General features: G+C 38.4%; 1 protein-coding gene across 2 annotated transcripts in view; it reads right to left on the bottom strand.

Moving 5' to 3' along the window:
- The window catches only part of LOC140737503 (tyrosine-protein kinase TXK-like), a 51,900-nt gene that overhangs the window by 17,207 nt on the left and 18,580 nt on the right, over positions 1-16,113 (bottom strand). Inside the window, exons 2-8 of one of the 2 annotated variants that reach the window (XM_073063958.1) lie at positions 12,192-12,345; positions 11,726-11,777; positions 11,514-11,610; positions 9,298-9,503; positions 7,494-7,559; positions 5,502-5,556; positions 1,332-1,411 (exon numbers count right to left, since the gene is read on the bottom strand). In XM_073063958.1, the coding sequence (XP_072920059.1) occupies positions 1,332-1,411; positions 5,502-5,556; positions 7,494-7,559; positions 9,298-9,503; positions 11,514-11,610; positions 11,726-11,777; positions 12,192-12,207 (572 nt within the window). In that variant the 5' untranslated portion in view covers positions 12,208-12,345. The remainder of the gene's footprint in view (positions 1-1,331; positions 1,412-5,501; positions 5,557-7,493; positions 7,560-9,297; positions 9,504-11,513; positions 11,611-11,725; positions 11,778-12,191; positions 12,346-16,113) is intronic. The other variant, XM_073063957.1, reaches the window with a different exon arrangement.

Here is a 16,113-nt window from a genome sequence, read left to right as displayed (position 1 = left end):
AGAATATGAAGCTGCCTTGGGCACCTAGCCTCACAACGTCTGAGCTTTGCACAAATGACAATACAAATAACATGCCTAAAGTTGGAAATTCTTCAGTACTTGAAGGGAAACTGAGCATAAACTGATATGTAACTGGCATATTAACCTTACAGAAATAAAAGAGGAGTCAAAATGTCATTGCAAATGGAAAGATTAATATAGACCATAAGATATAGGAGCAGAATTAGGCCATTCAGTCCATCGAGTCTGCTCCACCATTTCATCATGGTTTATCTATCATCCTCTGATATTAGGCTCCCACTTAATGTAGAGTATATCGTCTTGCCATCTTACAAAACCACAAAGGAAACCGCATCAGGTCAAACAGTAATGGAAATAGTCAACTTGAGAGGGTGCAAATATAAGGCCTTCAAGTTAAAAAACTAGGGCTCTGATATTTCTGCATTGTCTTTGATCAGTAAACTCCAAGTGGAGATAGAACTTCAAACATAGAGAAATAGAGAATTTTTTTTTTAAACACAAGAGGGTAGCCATTGATATGGGTCAGTGAGGGGATGTCCAATTAAACTATAAGTGCTGATGTGCACGAATTAAACATTTGTTGGGCTGATCTCTAACTGTCTTGGAACATGTACCATGTGTGATTCCCACATGTACAGTACATTTGTGCAGCTTGAGGCCTCAGAACAGAGTGATCTGTGATTGAAAACTAGGCCATAAGCTATGTTCTGTGACCCCACCCAGAGCACCTCGGTGCCTCAGTGAAGTCCCAAGGGTCTTCACAACTGGTTCTAAATGTCTCTGATTATTCTATGTAAAAGCATATTTATCTGGCATAAATTAATGAGGAATATCAATATTAGTTATGATAAATATAATAAAAGCAAATCCATTACATTTACTGATCTCTTCTCTGCAGGTCAGCGGGAGCTTTGAAATGAGTGGAAGCACTCAATATGCCAGCTCTGGCTTCATCTTCTAGCCCAATGTATCTGGCCCATCAGCTCAGTACAATGGAGCTCAGCCCCTAGACTTAATGCTAAATTCAGCAATGGACCATGATATCAAATGTGAATCATCTAAATGTACACATGTTCTGTGCTTCCAGGCCCAACATGTACTATAGGTATGGGATTTCAACAGTGACCCACTCCCTGTGGTTGACAGCAGTTCTCTATTGGACTGCCAGCTTTACAATGAATTCTGGGCTTTGCTTTTGAATGCATTTTGGAACCTAAGCAAGAACAGTGGCACTCCAGAAAACACTTCTTACTTTTATACTTCCATAACTGAAGTGATAGAGTAGACCGTTTTGTTAAATCATTGCTTACCCTCCAGCTCTGGTAAAAACAGACACAGTGTAAATTCCAGGCTGGCTGGAGTCTCTGACAATAAAGGCCCCTTCTTTACCCTAAAGAAAATATACATGAAAAGATAGTAAATTGCTTTAAAAACCTGTGAACAGAAGATCTGGGTGATAAAATTGGATTAAGCAAACATAGTGAAAAGAAACATGAAAAAGTGGACCATTCAGCCCTTTGAGACTTCACCTATCAATACATTCATGGCTGATACTCTATCCCAATATCACGTTCCTTTGCACTCTCTCCTCAACAACACTTCATGTCTTTGGTGTTTAGAAATCCATCTGTCTCCTTCTTAAATATATTCCGAAACTTGACCTTTGTAATTTCTGTGGTAATGAATGCTTCGGGCTAACTGCCCTTTGAGTGAAGAAATACTAAATGACTTACCTTATTTCCTGAGACTATGACCCTCATTCTAGGCCACACTTCCAAGGAGAACGTTTCTCTTACCAAAGCCTCCAGCTTGTCAAGACTTATCAGGGTTTTGTAAGTTTACCTGGGACTTTGTCTAATTTTTTGGAAGCCTGGGAATGCAGGCCCTGAAGAACTCAATCCCTCCTCACCAACACAGGAATCATTCTGGTTAATTTCAATGGCCCTCCCTCCATTACAAGTGTTTGCTTTCCTAAATTAGCAGAGCAAAACTGCAGTTAATATTCCATGGCTGGTCTCACCTAGACTTCGTATAATTGTAGTAAGATTCCTTGTTCATGCACTCAAAATGTCTTCCAATGAACGCCAATGTATTGTTTGTCTACTTAACTGCTTGTTGTACCTGACTGTAACAGAACATCCAGATCCCCTTGTACATAATATTTCCTAATAGTTCACTATTTAACCAACATTTCACTTTGCCTTACCAAGTTGGATAACTTCCACCTTGAGGGATGGACTAGGTTCTGCTTTGATTCCACCATTTAAGTTATATTCTGTCTTCTCCAAGGTAAATAACTTCCATTCTACCAAGGTGGATAGCTTCACATGTTTGTCCATGTTATTCTGTTTAACATTTGCCTGCTCACTCAACTTTACTAAACTGTTTTGACCCTTTTTGCTTTCTCCTCAGAACTTACAATCCTGACCAGATTCATATCATCAACAAATTTAAAACATCTGAAATTTGGCTCTCTCATCCAATTATGGAATAGCAGGGCTGCAAACATTACTCCAGTGGTAGCCCACCTATTCCTACTCTCGCATTCCTATTAAACAAGTTCAATCCATGCCAAGTCATTGTCCCACATCCCATGAATTTTCATTGAATGATTGTGTAGGACTTTATCAAAGGTCCCTGAAACTTCAAAATGCACCATATTCTTCTTTATCTAATCTACCAGTTACATCCTGAAAATTACTTCATCATATTTGTCAAGCATGAGTTCCTCACATAATTTGTCTAATCTCATCAATGTTTCCCGAGGAGTATAGGAAACTGATACAGGACTTTGTGATATCGTGCAACTCAAACTACCTGCGTCTCAATATCACCAAGACCAAGGAGATGGTGGTGGACTTTAGGAGATCTAGGCCTCATATGGAGCCAGTGATCATTAATGGAGAACGTGTGGAGCAGGTTAAGACCTACAAGTATCTGGGAGTACAGTTAGACGAGAAGCTTGACTGGACTGCCAACACAGATGCCTTGTGCAGGAAGGCACAGAGTCGAATGTACTTCCTAAGAAGGTTGGCGTCATTCAATGTCTGTAGTGAGATGCTGAAGATGTTCTATAGGTCATTTGTGGAGAGCGCCCTCTTCTTTGTGGTGGCGTGTTGGGGAGGAAGCATTAAGAAGAGGGACGCCTCACGTCTTAATAAGCTGGTAAGGAAGGCGGGCTCTGTCGTGGGCAAAGTACTGGAGAGTTTAACATCGGTAGCTGAGCAAAGGGCGCTGAGTAGGCTACGGTCAATTATGGATAACTCTGAACATCCTCTACATAGCACCATCCAGAGACAGAGAAGCAGTTTCAGTGACAGGTTACTATCGATGCAATGCTCCTCAGACAGGATGAAGAGGTCAATACTCCCCAATGCCATTAGGCTTTACAATTCTACCGCCAGGACTTAAGAACTTTTTAAAAGCTATTATTAATGCTTTTTGAGACGGTGATTTAGATGCATATCATATTTTTTTACTGAGTTAAGTATTGTATGTAATTAGTTTTGCTACAACAAGTGTATGGGACATTGGAAAAAAAGTTGAATTTCCCCATGGGGATGAATAAAGTATCTATCTATCTATCTATCTATCGATCTATCTATCTATCTATCTGTTATTGATAACCTTTGTAAGAGGTTCTAGCATTTTCCCTGCTACTGTTGGTAGGCTAACCTCTTGTCTCATTTTTAAAAGATAGGTTTGAATTTGCCATTCCCCAGTCTACACAAATCATGTCATAGTCTATGCAGTTTGGCAAACAATTCACCGACTATTTCATCTTTTAGTAGTCTAGAATGCAAATTACCAAGTGATGGGAATATATTAAATTTCTGTCCAAGTAATTTCTCCAGCATATTTTTTATTTACTGTTACTAATTTTCTAATCACACAATGTGATCATCTCTGCATTGGAGACATAAAATGCAGATTGTGTGACCATGTTGCAGAACACCTACGTTCCATTACTCTGAGCTTCCCGTTACCTGCCTCTTTAATTCCACGTCCCAGTCCTACTCTGAACTATCATCCGTGGTCTCTTCTACTGTTATAACAAGTCCAACATAAGCCTGAGGAGCAACACTTTAACTTCCATCTGGGCCAATTGCTGCATTTGAGACTCAGTTTTGAATTCTACAGCTTCCAATGACTTCACCTCTGTGTAACAGTCACCTATTTATGATATTGACTCAGCTAGTTAATTTTTCCCACTTTTATTTTAGCCTCTGGCACTGGAGAGGATGCTCAGCCTGAGCTACCCGGCTGGCCCTCCATGGTACAACCCCTACATTATTTTAGCTGTGGTCTCTCTCTCTCTAACTGCTCCCATTCACTCACTGACTGGATAACTTTACTCACAGCTTAACCACATCATCAACCTGGTTTCACCCATTCAGGGAATCCCCCTTTGCTATCCTCACTGCCACTTAACAAGTTTCATTTCTTTCCTTCCCTTTTCTACTGAATGGTCATTACTTCTACCTCTCTTCCTACAGATATGATCTGCTGAGTAGTTCAAGCATTTTCAGATTTTATTTTAGTTCTCCAGCATCTGCAGTTTTTTCAATTTTCACCAATATTTTAATTAATTGTATTTCCTGTAATAGTTTGATTTATTGAATTTCCCCATGGGGATGAATAAAGTATCTATCTATCTATCTATCTATCTTCCCATTGCAAATAGAGGGGCTACATCTATATTCACTAATCCTTTTTCTCTTTACAGACTTGTAGAGGTTTTCACAGTCCATCTTACATTCCTTGTCAGTTTCACTTCAAATTCCATTTTTATTTGCTTATAATCAATTCCCTTTGTTCTGAATTCTAAATGTTTTTTTCAGAGTAGCCATATAAAGGTAATATTTCTAGTAACTTTACATGGCTATTCCTTCAACCTAATTTTGATCTTAATCTCACACACAAAATGCAGGCCAGGCAGCAGCAATGGAGAAAAGTACAGTTGACATTTTGGGCCGAGACCCTTCGGCAGGACACTTTTCCATAGATGCTGCCTGGCCTGCTGAGTTCCTCCAGCATTTTGTGTCTGTTGCTTGGATTTCTCTATTTCATCTGCAGATTCTCTCTTGTTCCTGACCTTAATTTCTTTTATTAGGCACATTTGAGTCACTTTTCATCAACAGCTTTCATTAAACAAAAAGAAAAAAATACGAATGGCTGCTGATTCACTAAGAACATATTTTACGCCATTGATGGAGATCAATTTCTTTCACTTCCTCTTGAAATTATTAACAATGCTTAAAATATAAAATTAATCTCATAAGTGATGAACCACAAATACTTTTGCTTTTAGAACTGTAGTTCGATGTAATATACCACACAACAGTCATGCCCCTTGCTTAACTATTTAAATACCAAATTGAAAAATAGTGGTTAAAACAATACTTCAAAAAAATGTAACATGTAATTTCAATTTAAATATGCATCCAACATACAATAGTTGGAAGTTTTATATAATTTACCTCTTGCCGAAGAAGCTGCTCTGCTTTGTTTCTTGTGATATTTTTACAATACCACCTGGGAGGAAGAGAGAATGCTATCATCATTATATATACGTGTGATGTTTGTCATAGCAATGTTGCATTTATGTTGAAAATGACCAATACTTCTTTATTCAGCAGTTCCTCAAGTTACAAAAGGATGAATCAAAAAAGCTGAGCAAAAAGTATCATCGACATTTTAGTACAGTATATTCCTATGCACGTAGAATGGCATACTATTCCTCATGGAATTCCTTATAGTGGATGTCTGTTGCTTAAAACTGACAAAATATGGAAATATTTATGGAAACAATGCTTAAGAGCCATTTTCAGTCAAAGCTATATGAATAAAATTGGGGTGATGTACTGAAGATATACCTAATGATTGGTATGGACTGGGTGGCCAAAATATGTGTTTCCATGATGGGTGCTCCATACTAAGACATTATGCCACTCACTAATCCTTTAAGGGCCAAGACATCAGCCTTCTTAGCATCCTAAAATGCAGCTACTATATCCCAGGCCCTATTTTAACTATCTCAGGTGAGGATCTTCACACAGTGGTGAAGATAACTACGTCATAGAAAATCTTGAGTGAAGGTTGGCGTCATTCAATGTTTGTAGTGAGATGCTGAAGATGTTCTGTAGGTCAGTTGTGGAGAGCGCCCTCTTCTTTGTGGTGGCGTGTTGGGGAGGCAGCACTAAGAAGAGGGACGCCTCACGTCTTAATAAGCTGGTAAGGAAGGCGGGCTCTGTCGTGAGCAAAGTACTGGAGAGTATAACATCGGTAGCAGAGCGAAGGGCGCTGAGTAGGCTATGGTCAATCATGGAAAACCCTGAACATCCTCTACATAGCACCATCCAGAGACAGAGAAGCAGTTTCAGTGACAGGTTGCTATCGATGCAATGCTCCTCAGACAGGATGAAGAGATCAATACTCCCCAATGCCATTCGGCTTTACAATTCAACCGCCAGGAGTAAGATATGTTAAAGTGCCGGGGTTAGGACTCAATGTATTTAAGTAAACTACTTAAGAACTTTTTAAAAGCTATTTATTAATGCTTTTTGAGAGGGTGATTTTAGATGCATATCATATTTTTACTGAGTTAAGTATTGTATGTAATTAGTTTTGCTACAATAAGTGTATGGGACATTGGAAAAAATGTTGAATTTCCCCATGGGGATGAATAAAGTATCTATCTATCTATCTATCTATCTATCTATCTATCTATCTATCTATCTATCTATCTATCTATCTATCTATCTATCTATCTATCTTCATGAGTAACTGAGATTGGGCTTGTTTTATGAAACATTGCCTTCATTTGTCATGTGTACAGTGAAATGCTTCATTTAGCATTTCTAATGAGGATTGTACTAGGCAGACCACAAATGTTGCCATGCCTCTGGCATCATATTAGTATGCCTACAATCCTAACCGTACACCTTTGGAATTTGAGAGGAAGCCAGAACACACAGAAGAAATCTATGGGGTAATGGGGAGCATGTACTGACTCCTCACAGGCAGCAACGGGAATTGAACCCCAATTAAACTACGCTACCGTACTGCCCGTTCAATTCTTTGCACCACTATACAATTGCTGTTGCGAGCCCATTTCAGAAGAATTTCAGATGTCTTTGCCATCTCTGCTTGACTGGACAACTTCCACACAGTTTTCCAATGTTGACTGATGACCTGCTCAGTATTTGGTTCAGCATCATAAAATGCAGTTAATTAAAGTTCACATTATTCCCTTATTGCAAATCACCATAGGAACTTCTGCACCACTGGGCAGTTTTGTACCACATAAATGTATCATCGGATTGACTACCACAACAGTTTATACCACACATGACAGCACAAGGATATTGTTGAATTAAAGGCACGAACTGATTTTTAAAGTACTACATCTTAATAACACAACAAAATTCTTCTTAATATTGAAATGGCAATTGGTTACAGGGTGAACTTACTCAAACGCCTCTATGTTATTAGCTTTCTTCTCTGTGACGTAGTTGCTTGGAATGAATCCTTCGTTTCTGAAATAACACATTAATTGTTCACTGTTCAGATTCATGAAGCATTGTAAACATATTTGACAATCTGCAGCCTGAGTTCAAAGTTTGGGAAATGTACTTATTCTTCTCAAAGGTAAGTACAGCATTAAGCAAGCAAATTCAACTCAATTTGTCCAATCTCAAGGTAGTGTATGTTGATGTTCACACACTTTGATAATAAATTGACAGTAGCTTTGAAAGGCAGAGATGAGATGGGGGAGAAGGTAATAAGACCCCTTCACAAATGAGGGCAGTTTGAGAAGACAATACCAAATCAGTGCCATGTTACCTGGATGGCAAAGCCAAGGAGCCAGTTTATTTAAACTGAAAGCAATATGAAGTGATAGGAATGATTAAATATTTAAATCATAGATTGTTTTAAATATTTATTTCTCTCAAAGTATAAAAAGTTCCTTCTTAAAATGTTGAAGTAAACATTTTAGAATTTTTTTTAGAATTAGCTTTATTTGCCCCGTGTACATTGAAACATACCATTGTTTGTGTCCCTTTTCCCTTTCCTCCATTTTGGCCTGCAGCCATTAGACCTGGATCGTTTTAAGAGCATCTCAAGAAGTCTAGCAGAATACACCTTCAGGTAAGAATTTAAGCTAAAATACACTGTACCAATTGTGGTGAACTATGTATACCTGTCTGGACACGCCCCCCCCCCCCCCCCCCCCCCGCTGACTGCTCCTGTGGCTCCTCCCACAGACCCCGGTATAAAGGCGATTGGGGACTCCGCCCCGGCCTCAGTCTCCAGGATGCAGTGTAGTGGTCAATTGCTGCTTGTTCTTTCTTCCAGCCAATAAAAGTCTATATCTCGCCTCACGTCTCCAAGAGTTATTGATGGTGCATCACCAATTCACCTGGATGTTAATGATATCTTAATGATGTTTGAGGAAGCATAGAAGATGCCTCTGCTTCCCAGTCTTACATAATAATCCATAAAAATAAATCACATGACTACTTAAACTGCTACTGTTCATGAAACAATGTTGATAAAACTTGTCTGCCACATAATTCAAATCAGCAAGATCAGAAACCTACAGGATGATAATGATGATGATGATATTTCAATCATAGATGCCTCTATGTGGTTGTAATAGTTCTGGTGTTCTGTAATGTAATTTAGAGATGAATGGATTCTCTCTGGACAAGCTGGAAATGATTGTAACAGTAAATGTCAGTTTATCCCAAGTTCTCTGCTACTCATATATCCATGAGAGGACAGGAGAAGTGAATAGGGGAACTGTCGGTGATGGATGAGTGAGCAGATTAACATTTTACCTGTAAGAATAGGCCAGGGAAACACCAAAGGACCTCAGGGCAAATTAAATAATCATAGAAACATAGAAAACCCACAGCACAATACAGGCCCTTCGGCCCACAAAGCTGTGCCGAACATGTCCTTACCTTAGAAATTATCTAGGGAATTATTATCATTCTTGAATGAGGCATGGGTGATAAGATCTTTCAGGGTGAATAGTTTACTCCCTTATTTAAGATTTTAACCAGAGCAAAGTTTTAATGGCAAAGTCACTCAGTTTCACATACACATGAACAATGTATCTCACTGGACTGCAGCCTCACATGCTGTTCTACAGCTGTGATTTATGTTCACTCGAGAAGCAACCTTGGCAAATCCAGTTGAGGTCTCCAATTTAACTCAAAATATATATTTTTATATGTTATCAAATGTGCAAAAACATTTAATTCTTACCCATTCTTGTCTCTCGCTTTCCACCAATGAGGGTCACGTTTCTGAAGTATAATGTATTCTTCGTACCTCCTGACACTCAGATCAGTAGGCTCCTGGGCACAGAAGTCATAGAGAGCAATCACACTGATCTCCCCACCATCCTCATCATCATCAGGGGGAGGTGGCGGTGGCTTCCTTCTTGATGGGACCCCCACTGGCCTGTTCACCTGAGCAGTGACCAGATCATAAAATTATAAGTAAAATGCACCCTACTAAAATACTGCTAATCAGTGCAAAATATATACCATCAAAATAATGACAGATACACGGATAGGAAACATTTAGAAGGTTATGGGCCAAGCACTGGCAAATGGGACGAGATTAGACGGGCACCTTCATTGGCATGGATCATTTGGCCTGAAAGACCTTTCCATGCTGTATAACTTTATCTTCAAGAAGCTGGGAACTACGGTTATAGAACAAAGGGAACCTCAGATGACCAAAAACTTCTGACAAAGTTATTGTGGAGGAGGGACATGATCCTGAAAAATTCCCCACGATTTTTAGGTAAATAGCATCTAATATTTTGCCAGCACTACACAGTGTGTGTAAAAAAAAATCATAGCCAACTAATTTAACAGAGGCTTTTGTAAACACTACTTCATTAAAATATTCCCATAAAATCATTGTATTTCCCAGGTGCTATCTGAACATAGAATTAGCCTGAGAATGTTATTCTGCCTTCTAATTTATTTATTAAAAAACCGATATCATAATGATGACTGCACCTGTGTCAGAAGACAATTCTCATAATGTTTTTGATCTCAATACCCGCTGAGATTCTGTGCAAAATACATTCTGATCAGCACCAGTGCTGCAATTAGCTAAGAGGAACCTCTAGAAGTAAATTAAGTGTTTCACGAAGAAACCCATAACATTCAAAGAAATCCTTTTTCTTTGTTAGCTGTGCAAATGAAGCTATTTCCCCCACTAGGTATGTGGAGTCAACCATATCTGATGAAAACCGTGTTTTTGACAAACTAGTTAGCTCAAATATTATATGAAGCTTAAGTGCTTATCTTTAAATTCTAAGTTATATTTAATGTAAATAAATAAATGATAGATGGATGTAGCTAAGTATTTAAAATAAATATACAGCACCCCATGATACATTTTATTGTTAATATTAGTAATGCCATTATCGGTAATGCTGCAACATCCTTTCACAGTGTGGATTCTCCCAGTGATCAGGAGCCTCCAGCACCATTTATGATTGCCACTTTCCTTAAAACATTTTCTGAACTGTCACCCCAAGTAAAGTTGATCCTTGTTCCTTATCAGTGCAAAAACAATCTTTTATTAGATGATCAACATGAATTGAAAATTTCCTCTCCGTGACTTTTGTCATGGAGGACATACATGGTAAACGGTAGGGCATTGAAGAATGCAGTAGAACAGAGTGATCTAGGAATAATGGTGCATAGTTCCCTGAAGGTGGAATCTCATGTGGATAGGGTGGTGAAGAAAGCTTTTGGTATGCTGGCCTTTATAAATCAGAGCATTGAGTATAGGAGTTGGGATGTAATGTTAAAATTGTACAAGGCATTGGTAAGGCTGAATTTGAAGTATTGTGTACAGTTTTGGTCACCAAATTATAGGAAAGATATCAACATAATAGAGAGAGTACAGAGAAGATTTACTAGAATGTTACCTGGGTTTCAGCACCTAGGTTACAGGGAAAGGTTGAACAAGTTAGGTCTTTATTCTTTGGAGAGTAGAAGGTTGAGGGGGGACTTGATAGAGGTATTTAAAATTATGAGGGGGATAGATAGAGTTGATGTGGATAGGCTTTTTCCATTGAGAGTAGGGGAGATTCAAACAAGAGGACATGAGTTGAGAGTTAGGGGGCAAAAGCTTAAGGGTAACACAAGGGGAAACTTCTCTACTCAGAGAGTGGTAGCTGTGTGGAACGAGCTTCCAGTAGAAGTGGTAGAGGCAGGTTCGATATTGTCATTTAAAGCAAAATTGGATAGGTATATGGACAGGAAAGGAGTGGAGGGTTACGGGCTGAGTGCGGGCCAGTGGGACAAGGTGAGAGTAAGCGTTCGGCATGGACTAGAAGGGCCGAGATGGCCTGTTTCCGTGCTGTAATTGTTATATGGTTATATGATTTCTCTCAATGTACATATAGACTCACATAACATGAGGCATATGTCATGAAAACATGCTTCACCTACTCGGTAAACATTTGAAGGATACGATGACTGGCGCTCACTCAGGGGATATTCATCCATGAGATCATTGTCTTCCAAGCTCATCTGAGTTGTGACTGCACTAAAATTCAATAGAAATAAACGGTGACATTAATTATATCACTGTAGGCCACAGATGATCAATAAAAAGCATAGAAGCATGCCTTCAGCTGGAAGGTACAAAAAGCACAGCTTACCGTTTTTGAACAGAACAGCAGCAGCAGCAAAACACGGATTGGATGGTATGGTCTGTGAAAACAGGAAATTTCAGCAACAACTCTACACTAACTGGAGAGACAAAAGCAAGACTGCAGTAGTAACAGAAATCTAAAATTAAAGTTATTTTAAAATGGAGTGGAGGACATATTAAGCATACACAAATGCAATTATTTGGGGTGTTTTATTTTGGAATTCAACCATGAACTTCGTTAATAGGTACTTAACACTCCACACCCCTCAGTCCAAGAATTGAGCTGCCTTCATTAAATTCATGTTTTAAAGTAATGAAATTGTAACCTCTGGCTATGTTATGAAAATGAATAGAATAAAAGATTGAAGCATTAAATAAATTATTCCCACAATTATTTTGCACGGAATTATCTGAGATCATGTTGATTTTAAACTCTATTCACCAAATCAACATACCCAAAAAAAAATACCCACCCACAACATCATCCATGTCCCAGATTGGAATGGATCCGTTTGTCACATTGTGCCTTGTAATCTTGGGTGAACGGGCACTTGTTATCACATTAATCCAAATTGTCAATGATTTGCGGGTGCAGTGACCGACAGTCTGCTGAAGCCTCACTCGGGTCTGTTTCACAATGAATGTTACAATTACTTTAAATACAGCTTTATTGAGTTAAAATTATATTAGTTGATCTGCCTTTGGTTGTTAAAAGCCATAGCTAGCACTAATACGCTCCTATTTGCCTCTGCGTTCAGCTGCTGGAATTATGTGAGTAAATTCTCTACTTAAATTCTGGCTTTGTGGGGCCCATATAGTTACACAATAGCCATTAGTTGAATAAATTATGATCAGTTAATGCTGATCAATTGGAGATTTTGTGTTTGAATGTATGCTAATGAACTTGCCGGGAAATTTGAGAAATATTGCACTCTGGCAAATCCACTTCAAATTCCAGAGCATCGTTGGTGCAGTTTCCTGGGTATGGAAACTTTTTACAGTAACTTCCATCCACCTCTAGCAAGTGCCATTAGATCTCCCATTCATATCATCCCAGCCGATCAGAGCTGAAGAAATTTTATGGGAAAGAGCACCCTGCTCAAGTCCTAGTTTCAAACATCCACACTCTCCGCTGACATATATGGTAGGCATAGACTTTCAGTACCTCTTAGGGATCCATTACTGTGGCCAGAACCCACCCTGATTTTCATCGGTGAGTCTCCAAGCAATGCCAAAGCTTAACACAAGAAATGCCAACACATGAGGTGAGGCAAGAATAGAGGTAGTTGTGGTGGTCTGCTGAAGCAACCCCCCAGTATAATTGTGAAATATTTTGAGAGCTTGTAAAACTACACCCTCAAAAGCCAAACTGTTAAACTATCTTAAAGATTAAAAATTAAAAATAAATGTCAAAACTTTGTTAAATATTTCAAAACATACAGTATTCAAAAATTGATTCAAACAAATAAATATGATATTCTTCCTCTGGAGCCTGGCAGCCATTCCTTTCCATTCCAGTGAATAGACTCACTCTCCCTGCACCACTTGTGTTCAGAAGCAGATCGGAGAGCAGCTTCTCCGAATGCAACTTTGGGGATTTGCAACAGGGTCACAGATAGGAAATTCTTCCCTGAGCTCATCTAATAACTTTACTAAACATGCTTGTGTGGGAATCCTGAACTCCTCGGCATTTTCATGCTGAAGGCAAGATGATAACATCGCTGAGTTTTACTCTCGTACTGATCGACAGGAGCATCAGCATTTCAGCCACAAGAAGTTTATATCATTTAGCATACACAAGAAATTTTGGTTTTCAGATTTACTTATAAGTCAGTATGTTTCCTTTGAATGAAATAATGCAATTAATTTACAGAAGTATTGAGTACTGACTCCCTTTGAACAATGTGAATAGCATACAAACAAATGATATGAACGCTATTCCTTATTCCATTTACTTGTACTATTTATTTTTCTAATTTATTATAATTTTATTGTATTGCTGCTGCGTAACAACAGAATTCACATCATCTGTCTGTGATAATAAATCGGAGTCTGATTCTGATATTAAATTGGCCTATAATTTTAGCTCTATTCCTAGTCAACTAACTCTCCCATGCTTACATCTGATCACTCATGAGCATGTGTTCCTGGATTGTAAACCTTCAAACTGCTTTTGTCCCAGGTAAATTTTCAGTGATGTACTGAACAAGTTAACAACCAATCCTATCATGTAACTGAGTTTAAGCTACAAGAATTATGATATTTCACCATCATTCTGTATCCAAGTCTTCTCCGTGTTAGGCTTTATTGTAACACAGATACCATTTTATTTCTTTATTTGTTTATCTATTTATTTATTGAGATACACCATGGAGTAGGCCCTTTGACCCATACCACCCAACAACCCCCGACTTAATGCTGGCCTAATCACTGTACCGTTTACAATGACCAATTAACCTACCAACCAGTAGGTTTTTGGAAGGAAACCAGAGCACTCAGAGGAAACGCACGCAGTCACAGAGAGAATGTACAAGCTCCTTACGGGCAGCGGCAGGAAATCAACCCGGTTTGCTGGTACTGTAAACCGTCATGCTAACCACTACGCTGCTGTGCCACCTCATGAGTATCAGTCAAATTTTAGTCTTGCTACAGTTTTATACATTCATATCAGCTTTCTAACTGACATTTCAAATGAAGATTTGGGGTAGAACCTTTAACCTCTACAGAGATGCAAACAGACCACATGCCAATACACATGAACCATCCATCTAACAAGAAATGCTGGAAATACTCAACAAATGAGATAACCTGTGTGTGAAGAGAAACAGTTAATATTTGTTCAAATGAACATTGGCCTGAAATGTTAACTCTTTTCCTTCCAAAGGATGCAACCTGATCTGTGTCTAATCTTCAGACATAAAATGTAACTGATCAACAAATATTACGTTCACACCCTAACAACATACACACACTTTTAACCACAGCTAGATTATTTTGTTTCAGGCATTCTCAATTACTGCATCGGTTAAGTATCTTCTATCATCCCCTACTTTCAACATTTCAACGTTTGTCAAAATCATTTCCTTTTCCTGGCTCACAATTCAGTGATGGATGGAACAGTTCAATATTCATTTCAAACTCAGAAGACGAAAATGCTTTCCTACAATTCCTTTCCTGCAGTTATTCTTTTCCTTGTCTATCTTATTAATGATGGAGTGAAATTTACTTAAGAAGTTCTAAAGAAAACTTACAAAATATTTTTTTTTTTTAGAAATCTCCATTTTTCTGTTCACTTCTTTTGTTCAGCAATCCTCAGACTGGGACTATCAATTCAGAAACAGCCTATCTTTGTTATATCATTTCTTATCCTATATATTATTACCCTATATTATAAATACCTGCAGTATATATAAAGAACTGCAACTTCATCAAAATTCTATTTTGCAGTTTCCCCAAAGTGCATTAAAAAGCTGTCGTGTAGCTTATCCTGAGTCCTTGAGATACATGCATTACAGTATATATATACACACACAGTATAACAGTTCTGGTCACCGAATTATATGAAAGATGTCAACAAAATAGAGAGAGTACAGAGAAGATTTACTAGAATGTTATCTGGATTTCAGCACCTAAGTTTCAGGGCAAGGTTGAACAAGTTAGATCTTTATTCTTTGGAGTGTAGAAGGTTGAGGGGGGACTTTATAGAGGTATTTAAAATTATGAGGGGGATAGATAGAGTTGATGTGGATAGGCTTTTTCCATTGAGAGTAGGGGAGATTCAAACAAGAGGACATGAGTTGAGAGTTAAGGGGCAAAAGTTTAGGGGTAACACGAGAGGGAATTTCTTTACTCAGAGAGTGGTAGCTGTGTGGAACGAGTTTCCAGTAGAAGTGGTAGAGGCAGGTTCGATTTCGTCATTTAAAAAAAATTGGATAGGTATATGGACAGGAAAGGAATGGAGGGTTAGGGGCTGAGTGCAGGTCAGTGGGACTAGGTGAGAGTAAGCATTTAGAACGGACTAGAAGGGCCAAGATGGCCTGTTTCTGTGCTGTAATTGTTATATGGTTATATATATATATATATACACACACATATATAGGGAATGAACATGAGCTTTTTAAAAAAATAAACCGAAATATTATCATGAAGTTGACCCAATAAACAATACAACCAAGCTCACTGTACATTTCCAACAGAGGGTTACAGTTTCAGAGTGCAGATGCAGTAGTTAAGTAACCCTCAATGACAGATTCTGATGAACTAATATAACAATCTGACAGCATGTTTAAAAAATCAGTCACTCTTGATTATAACTTATCTTTAATAAACTAGATAATACTGGTGAGATGTCACAGAGTAGTGTGAGTGGTTTTGGGCTCCTTGTTTAAGAAAGGA

Source organism: Hemitrygon akajei, chromosome 13, assembly GCF_048418815.1.
Source record: "Hemitrygon akajei chromosome 13, sHemAka1.3, whole genome shotgun sequence".
Classification (NCBI taxonomy): domain Eukaryota; kingdom Metazoa; phylum Chordata; class Chondrichthyes; order Myliobatiformes; family Dasyatidae; genus Hemitrygon; species Hemitrygon akajei.
This window is presented reverse-complemented; position numbering and strand designations above follow the sequence as displayed.